The 10,216-nt window shown below is 34.0% G+C and overlaps 1 protein-coding gene across 1 annotated transcript in view; it reads left to right on the forward strand.

Annotated features, from left to right (window-relative positions):
- The window catches only part of SCN9A (sodium voltage-gated channel alpha subunit 9), a 119,876-nt gene extending 112,109 nt beyond the window's left edge, over positions 1-7,767 (forward strand). The window contains exons 24-26 of the mRNA XM_007947471.1: positions 979-1,083; positions 2,706-2,976; positions 6,575-7,767. Of these exons, the coding sequence (XP_007945662.1) occupies positions 979-1,083; positions 2,706-2,976; positions 6,575-7,767 (1,569 nt within the window). The remainder of the gene's footprint in view (positions 1-978; positions 1,084-2,705; positions 2,977-6,574) is intronic.
- The last annotated feature ends 2,449 nt before the right edge of the window (positions 7,768-10,216 follow it).

Raw genomic sequence — 10,216 nt, forward strand, 5'->3', positions numbered from 1 at the left:
CCGTGGATTCGGATCCGACTCATAGTGACCCCTCCTTGGGTTTCCGAGGCGGTATCACTACGGAAGTAGATTGCCCAACCTTCCTCCTGAGGAGTGGCTGGTGGGCTTGAACCGCCAGCCTTCTGGTTAGCAGTCAAGTGCCTTAGGCACTATGCTACCAGAGGCCCCTAGGTAGATTAGGCAATCTATTTCCATAGAGATACTGCTTCAGAAACCCAAGGAGGGTTCGATATCAGTCGGTTTTGACTTGATGTCAGTGAATTATTTTCTTATTTTTATTTTTATTTAACACTATCATAGTTACTGTTTTAGGCTTCTGCTCTTTCCAAGGATCCTAAATATTACTCAAATCATGAGGGAAGATATTCACTGTTTGTATAACTCAATTACTACTCTTTCTAATGTATTTGTTATTTAATAGTAAAATACTTGTTGAGAAAAAAAATGGTTGGTGAGACAAGTAGCAGAAAAGTGAGAAAGAAGCATGCAGTTAAAAGTAATACAGGTTGGTCTATCATAAGAAAATTGATTCAATCATTATTGTATATGTACCACTGCCATCAAGTCAATTCTGACTCATAGGAACCTTACAGGATAGTACAAAACTGCCCCACAGAATTTCCAAGGCAGTAAACCATTACAGAAGCAAACTGCCTCACTTTTCTCCTGCAGAGTGGCAGGTGGTTTGAACCACTGACCTTTTAGTTAGCAGCCAATTGCTTTAACTACTGCACAACCAGAGCTTCTTTGTTATTTTATATAGCACATATATTTTATATGTGTGCTATATTACCCATGGAGTCATGTGTCTATACATAGGTAATCCTTTAAGGAAGATTTCATTTATAACTACTTTGCCCACAGTAAAATACATTTCATTTCTGTATTAATACATTGTTTAATCTGTCTTAACAGAAATATCTAGGCAATAATTCTGGTTTTAAATAGTTTTTTTTTGTTGTTTTTTCTTTCCTTTACCTTGGAGGTCAAGACATCTTTATGACAGAAGAACAGAAGAAATATTATAATGCAATGAAAAAGCTGGGATCCAAGAAACCACAAAAGCCAATTCCCCGGCCAGGGGTAAAAATATATTTATATATTTAGCATGTAAATTTTCAAATGGTTTTTAATTTACCTGTCATGCACAACTATTTCTTAAATATGAGCTCATGTTTTAAGATTTAGAACAAATGTCCTTTTAAAACTCAGTATATATGTTTTAGAACATAATCACAGTTCTTAATATTCTCTTATTTTTTTTCTATAAAGATTAAGAATAATTATATATTGTTTTATTTTTTTTTTCTTACTTACACAACTTACTAAGTATAATGGCCTATGTTGTTGTTGTTGTTGTTGTTTGCTGTCAAGTCAGCCCCAACTCATAGCGACCCCTCCTTGGGTTTCCGAGGCAGGATTGAGAATTAAAATTTATTTTCAACTGACTATTTTCCTAATGACAATTTAGATGTAGTCATTGGATCTATCAGTAGTATAAAACATTTAATATTTGGTATTACAAAAAATAGCAAGACAAGCAGTTAGATAGGTCATGAATCTAACCTTTGTTTACTATGAGGTCAAAACCAATAAGCTCAGATGGAAATAGTCTTAACAGTCAATAATAGTTTGTGTTCCTGTAACAATTGAAAATTTTAATATGCATTACATGCATTTCAATTTGTCCTCAACATAACACACCTTATCAAAGGGTAATAGCTGAGAAAAGAATGTCCTAAAGATGGATGCCCAGTTAATACCCAGCTGGCTACACGGGTATCACTCAGCACATTTTAAATGGGCACATAGCTAGGTTACACTAAGACCTACTGAATCATAATCTGTGGATGTGAAGTTCTGATAGTTAATTTTTAACTCCCCTATTTGATCTTGATACAAAGCCCTCAAACCTGCCTATGCAAGTCTTAAAGGGATTCTGAAAAGGCTTGTACTTTCTGGAAAGCATAATGCTAGGAGTGAGACTTACAAGAAAAAGTAATATATAAATCTGGACATTGTAGAAATATATATATCCTATACACAGAAAGGATGAGAAAATATGGGTCTCTGATACTATAATAGTATCAGTAATATACAATGAAGTACATTGGGTAAAGTAGTATGCCAAAGTAGAAATTTAGTGGCAGGTTATTCTATTACCTTCACATACCCCAGGAGGAGGGCAGGTTGTCTCAGGTAACAATTGCCTAATATATCATACATGATGTACTAGGATGAATAAGGTTAAAAATAAATGTTAGAATACACCATTTGAATGAAGACTTTGATGTACAGTGTTGGATAGCCAATAAACAAGGTAAGGACAGTCTTCCTTGTGCTTACTTACTAATCTATAATGTACAGTTTCACATTTTTTCACCACATCAAAGATTCTGCTTCTATGTATGGCTGCCATCTGCCTCTCTCTTCATCCCACAATATCTTCCTACAGAATCAAAGCCTCTTTTCAGATTTATAATCCCTGCAGTGAACAGTTTCACAGGTTTTTACTATATCCCATGTGAAACTGTTCATTTAATTTTAACAGATTAATATTTCTTGCACACAGCAAGAACCCATGACTAGGGAGGATTATGCAACTTTTTGACTATAGATATTTTTTTCTTTGACTAATGTAATGAGTTATGGATACCATTTGCAAAATTTACTCTACCTTCCATGTTGTTCTTGTTTCTTTGCAGAACATATTCCAAGGATGTATTTTTGACCTAGTAACAAACCAAGCTTTCGATATTACCATCATGGTTCTTATTTGCCTTAACATGGTAACGATGATGGTAGAAAAAGAAGGCCAGAGTAAATACATGACTGACGTTTTACAATGGATAAATGTGGTTTTTATTATACTTTTCACTGGAGAATGTGTGCTGAAACTGATCTCTCTCAGACACTACTACTTCACTGTAGGATGGAACATTTTTGATTTTGTGGTTGTGATTCTCTCCATTGTAGGTAAGAACATATATTCATCGGATTTTAATTTAGAATAAAGCTGAACTCTATGGAGAGTTGGTGGGGGGGACATTTAGGTAAATTCTTGAATGTCAATTGAATGTAGCTTCTGAGTAACTGAGTCAATGAAAAAGATAAAGGAGCCCTACAAACAATAACATTTTTGTTATTAGGCAAATGTTTCCTACTCATTGGAAGCACATATTACACTATTTAATATTTGTTTTCTAAGAATAACATTCTCAAAAGTAGCTAAAATGCCTACATGTCAGTGTGACTTGGAAGACCGATGCAAAACATGAAATCATTTCCAGTTTTTGCATATATGAGATCTGTCCTTTAATAATATCAATAGCCAGAATATCTGTGACTCTTTTGTGAAAATATTTCCTAAATTTAAAGTGAAGCTGAAATTTGAAAAATTGTCAGCTTCTTTTTTATGGCTTAATATTTAGCAAGTCTATAACATACAACCTGTTGTCACCTTACAGACATATCTGTGAATCACAGTACATGTGTTTATACTTCCTTTCCTTTCTTTACCATATCTGTGGGTTTTTTAAAAAATTTTTTACAACCTTGTCATGTCATTTCCATTACTTACATAAAACTCAAAACTCACTGCTTTTGAATCTGTTTGACTCATAGTGACCCCTCCTTGGGTTTCTGAAGTAATATCTCTACATATGCCTTGCCTAGTAATTTAGGCTCTTGCATTTATTTTTGGAATTATTAATTTTACATAAGTATTAATTTTACATAAGGAAGTATTATAGAGATTATTAAATACAAATTCACTTTATAGTCAAACAGGCCCAGAAAAGTTAAACGCCATATAACCTAACCAAAAAAAAAAAAAACAAAAAAACCAAACCCACTGCCATTGAGTCAATTCTGAACTGTAGAGGCCTTATACCAAAATATTAAGAAGTATATAACTTAAAATAGGCATTCAAAAAATTATTTAAGAAAATAGATTAAATTTTTTAGGAATTTCACACTAACAAGCATTATATTAGAAGCACTCCCATTATGTCAAGAACAAGAAAAAAGATAGTATCCCTCTATCACCTCCATTTTTAAGAGTGTTGACCAGTTCAATTAGATGGGAAAACAAAGAGGATATATAAATTGAAATGAAGTAAATTATTATCATCAGATCACATTATGGCATTTTTTAGAAATAAAAGAGAATAACTGAAAGAAAGTATTCAATTAGTGTTCAAAAGTACAAATCTTAAAATACATTTGCCAACATTAATTATTGTCTACTGTATGGATAAAAATAATTAGAAAATATACTTGAAGAAAACTCATTTATAATTGCAATAAAAAATTAAAATATCTGGAAACAATTGTAACAAGAAATGTATGAGACTTCTATGAAGAAAACTAAAGGACATAAAAGAAAGCTTAAATGAGTGAAAGGTTTACCTTGTACTACAGGGAAGAAGACTCTAACTTTAATTATGACTATTTTCAACCAATTAATCTATAAATTCAGTGCTATCCCAATAAAAATAACAAGGAATCTTTTATACATGGGGGGGGTGATAAGCTGACAATAGAAGTACAAATTATTCTAAAATTGATCTGGAAGTGTAATGTGAGGTGACATACTAGATATCAAAATTAATATAAAATTGATAAGTAAACAGTGTAGAATAAAAATAGCTCCATAGAATCACTAACTTAGTAAAAAAGATCACATGAATTAAAGGTAAAAGTGTAAAAATAAAAAAGAATTTTAGTAAAAAAATTCAGCAACATCATGACATATGGAGAAAAGATTGAAGTTGTCAGAGATTTCATTTTACTTGGATCCATAATCAACTCCCAGTCAGGAAATCAGACGTTGTACTGCACTGGGCAAATCTGCTGCAAAAGACCTCTTTAAAGTGTTGGAAAGCAAAGAAGACACTTGGCAGACTAAGGTGCACCTAACCCAAGCCATGGCATTTTCAGTCACCTCATTTGCATGTGAAAGCTGGGCAATGAATAAGGAAGACCAAAGAAGAGTTGATGCTTTTGAGTTGTAGTATTGACAAAGAATACTGAAAGTACCATGGACTGCCAGAAGAAAGAACAAATTTGTCCTGGAAGAAGTACAGTCAGAGTTCTCCTTGGAAGCGAGAATAGCCCGACTTCATCTCACCTGCTTTGGGCATGTTGTCAGAAAGGACCATTCCCTGGAGAAGGATATCATGTTTGGTAAAGTGGAGGATCAGCAAAGAAGGGGAAGGCTCTCAATAAGATGGATTAACACAGTAGGTGCAATGATGGGCTTAAGTATACCAAGGATTGTGAGGCTGGTGCAGGACCAGGCACTGTTTCATTCTGTTGTGCAAAAGGTTGCTATGAGTCAGAGCCAACTTGATGGCACCTAACAACAATGACAGAAAATGTGTATAAATAGAATTTGTAATTATGAACTGAATAAACTTTTTTAAGCATGACATAAACCTGAATCTGAAAAGGAAAAAAAAAAAAAAATTAAGATTGTATTAAAAAAAGTTAAAAGACAAAAAATAGGGGACATTTTTATGTAACATTTACAAACAACAAAGGAACTGTACTTCAAGTAGAACAAATAGTTGTTATAAATCAGTAGGAAAAAGGTAAACATAGAGAAATAGAAAAATGAGCAATAGAGCTAAATAGCCCCAAAAGAGCAAGTAGGAAATAACCAACAAGTATAACAAAAGTCCAATAAACAAACAAAAAAATATTGTGGATTATTCCTTTTCCAAAGAATGCAAATAAATCACAATAATGTTATTTTTTCAATCATCACAAGGCTTTCCTGGTAAAAATTATAAAGAAGAATGGCATGTGTGGCACGAATATTTTCATATACTGCTATTAAGGGTGCTCCTTTGTACAGACTTTCTAGAGATAGGTTTTTTTAATACATAACCAAATTTTAAATGCTTTTTGACCCAACTTCTATTAATATATTAGCAAAAGATACTCATGCAACTAGGAAAAAATATACTTATTTAGGGTATTCATCTCAGTTAAAAAATTGGAAGCAACATAAATTGTTTTGTTCTTCAGTATGTGATTGTTTTGACAGAACATCATACAAGTTTTAAAGAAATATTATTTCATATGGAAATAACTCCATGACATATGCTGAAGTGACTAAAGCAAGTTACCAAAAAAATCTTGTATAACATGATCACATTTCATGCTTGTGCATGTGTGTATGCACATATATATATATAAATGCCTGGAGAGTTTGTCAACAAAATATTAATAGTTACAGTTGGTGATATTTCAAGTGATTTATATTTGCTTTTTATCATTTTACTGTGGCGCTTGCATTTTTTTCATAAGTAGGTATTATCTTGATAATTCAGAAAATTACTTTGGAGGAAAAAAGGTCTACAGTAAAAGGGGGAAAATGTGAAATAAGATTCTAATAATTTTCCATTGGGATTGCTCAATTCTTTGATTGTTACAGAATTACTTTCTATATAAAATTTCAGTCCTAGATTAATAAGAGATAACATGGAAAATGAAACTCTTTAGAATCATGATTTTCTGTATTATGAATATTTAAATATCTCCTTTTTGATCTTTCTCTCCTGCATAGGAATGTTTCTGGCTGAATTAATAGAAAAGTATTTTGTGTCCCCTACCCTGTTCCGAGTGATCCGACTCGCCAGGATTGGCCGAATCCTGCGTCTGATCAAAGGAGCGAAGGGGATCCGCACCTTGCTGTTCGCTTTGATGATGTCCCTCCCAGCATTGTTCAACATCGGCCTCCTGCTCTTCCTGGTCATGTTCATCTACGCCATCTTTGGAATGTCCAACTTTGCCTATGTTAAAAAGGAAGCAGGTATTAATGACATGTTCAACTTTGAGACCTTTGGCAACAGCATGATCTGCCTGTTCCAAATTACCACCTCTGCTGGCTGGGATGGACTGTTGGCACCTATTCTCAACAGCGCACCACCAGACTGTGATCCAAAGAAAGTTCATCCTGGAAGTCCAGTTGAGGGAGACTGTGGCAGCCCATCTGTAGGAATATTCTATTTTGTCAGCTACATCATCATATCATTCCTGGTTGTGGTGAACATGTACATTGCTGTCATCCTGGAGAACTTCAGTGTTGCTACTGAAGAAAGTACTGAGCCCCTGAGTGAGGATGACTTTGAGATGTTTTATGAGGTTTGGGAGAAATTTGATCCCGATGCGACCCAGTTTATAGAATATAGCAAACTCTCTGATTTTGCAGCTGCCCTGGATCCTCCTCTTCTCATAGCGAAACCAAACAAAGTCCAGCTCATTGCCATGGATCTGCCCATGGTCAGTGGTGACCGGATCCATTGTCTTGACATCTTATTTGCTTTTACAAAGCGTGTTTTGGGTGAAGGCGGAGAGATGGATTCTCTTCGTTCACAAATGGAAGAAAGGTTCATGTCTGCGAATCCTTCTAAAGTGTCCTATGAACCCATCACAACTACACTGAAACGAAAACAAGAGGATGTATCAGCTGCTGTCATTCAGCGTGCTTATAGACGCTACCGTTTACGGCAACATGTTAAAAATATATCAAGTATATATATAAAAGATGGAGACAGAGATGATGATTTTCCCAATAAAGAAGATATGATTTTTGATAATGTTAATGAAAGCTCAAGCCCAGGAAAAACAAATGAGACCCCATCTACTGTCTCTCCACCTTCATATGATAGTGTAACAAAGCCAGACAAAGAGAAATATGAAAAAGACAAAACAGAAAAAGAAGACCAAGGGAAAGATGGCAAAGAAAGCAAAAAATAAGGCTTCATTGTTGATATATTATTAGTATAGATCAGCCAATGAAGGTGATCTATTTGTGTTAATAAGACTCTTTGAAGGAGGTCTATGCCAAATTCTTTTCACCAAAATATTCTCAAAGTCAAAGCAGTTACTAGCTCTGATTCCTTAAGATTGGTGGACAGCATTGACAGATGGCTATTTTTGCATTGGTAAGTGATACTGTGAGAACTGTAACAGTTACTCTTTATGGACTGATTACAGCAAACAAGTGATTTTTTTTTTTTTTTTTTTTTGGCTTTTAATAAATCAGAAGACAATGTAGAAAATTTTCACATCTGCCTTGTCATCTTTTCATATGTTGAATCATTTTTTTTCCAATGTAAATACAAACATCCACACATACAAACACACATGTACATACACATAAATAGGAAAATATTTATTATTTTGAAATCAACAAAAACATATGTAGGCTATTCATTGAAAAAATACTTTTGATTCATCTCGACTCATATACCAACCACGATAAGATGTACCCTTGGAGTATTGTGCTTAATATCCTGTCATTTTAATTTCTTTTTGTTCATACAATAACCACAAAACATGAAACAATATTCTAAGTACATGTAACATTCCTCAGAAGAAAAACAATGAAGATAATGATGAAAAGAAGCAACTGAAGGAAGCTCTACTTAACATTCATCATGCAATCCAACACCGGACTGTGCTGCTCAAAATTACCAGTAATGACCTAACTCTCAATCTCTTTTGTCACATTTTTCTTTTTTCTCAGGCAGTATTGTTTAGTTATCCATTAGCACTAAGCAATGTTGATGTTTCCCTTCAGTGAAGTGCTTCCTGGTTAGCAAATTGCTATTTGATACCATGGTGCATGTTTGAGCAGATAATGAGTTGGGTACCGTTCCCCACAGCATACTATATGAACTGTGTTTGGCAAACTTTCAAGTCATAATATATTGCAGGCTTTCAACACAGACCTGTGTGTAGTATGAATGAAAGAGCATTCAACTGGGATTCTTGCTGACTTCCTTTCTTGCCATTAATTTGCTTTCCTAATTTGTTTAGTAATCCTTTTAAACCTCTGTTTTTTTCATGAACAAAATGAGAGGTGTCACTGTCTCCTCTAAAATTCCATCACAGTGACGTATATTTAGCATTATCAATCAAGTACCCCCAGTTTATAGTTCACCAAGCACAGATTACCTTTGTCTTAACTGTTGTCATCCTCCCAAGGATTGGAAGTCGTGTAAAAAAAAAAAAAATCCTTGTAAATGACTGGAAAAGAAATGGCTATGATGCATTTTTTCATGACTTTAGGAGAATTTTTTTCTACCAAGTTATTCCTGTACAGGAAAAAAATTTAGTAATAGAGGTTTTTGTGGAGTTTGGAAGCAAATATATACAATATACTTCACTCATTTGCTTTCTAAATTTAAAAAAGAACATAATTTCTATTTCTATAATAAGTACTTAAAGCACTTTTTTTTTTCATTCTGGTGAGATAATGATAAAAGAGATTTACTGGACATGAAAGTAGCCCTGGTAGCACAATGGTTAAATGCTTGACTGCTAACTGAAAGTTAGAGGCTCAAACCCACTAACCGCTTCATGGGAGACAGATGAAGCAGTCTGCTTCTATATTTACAGCCTTGGAAACCCTATGGAGCAGATCTACTCTGTCCTAAAGGATCACTGTGAGTCAGCATTTTTTTTTTTTAAATAAACATGAAAATGTACGAGTAGAGAAAGAGAGAGAGAAAGAGACTAAGAAATAGACTGAAAGAGAAGAACATAAAGACACTGCCACAGAACTTCTTATCTAGGCAATTTTTAAACTTTGCTATATTTTACAACAATATCTATGAAAGAGATTATCACTTCTGAACATTTGTCTTATTGTATATGGGAAATTAAATCTAGAACCAAAGATTCTTTACATGTTAAATCATAGTCATAGGTCATTTGAGCCACTTTTTAAATTTAGTACAAAAGATACCATGCAGTGTTGTCCTAGACTATGTAGAGCATTGCATCACATATGTGCTAAACCTGTTAATAAAAGGTTTTGAAAATTTAATTGGGGAACCATACAAAATAAATTACATTTGTAACAATTCTTTACATTCAAATTAACATCACCTTAAATTTGAAACTAGTCCATCCTTATAATTTTAAGCCATATTTATAATTCTTGGGAATATTTATGTAATAGACACATAAGGTCGCCAAGAGTCAGAGGTGATTCTGATTTTTGGTGTGAAAACATGCATGATGGGCAGGTTTATGTGTCATTTACCAAAAAAGTTTTTATATTGACTAATTTTTGTGTAAGGAGCTGTAGTTGCACAGTGACAAAAGCATTCAGCTGCTAACCAAAAGGCCGGCAGTTCGAACCCACCAGCCACTCTGCCAGAGAAAGATGAGGTAGTCAGTCTGCTTCCGTCAAGGT

Source organism: Orycteropus afer, unplaced genomic scaffold (genome assembly GCF_000298275.1).
Source record: "Orycteropus afer afer isolate SDZICR_OR568_19922 unplaced genomic scaffold, OryAfe1.0 scaffold00001, whole genome shotgun sequence".
NCBI lineage: Eukaryota > Metazoa > Chordata > Mammalia > Tubulidentata > Orycteropodidae > Orycteropus > Orycteropus afer.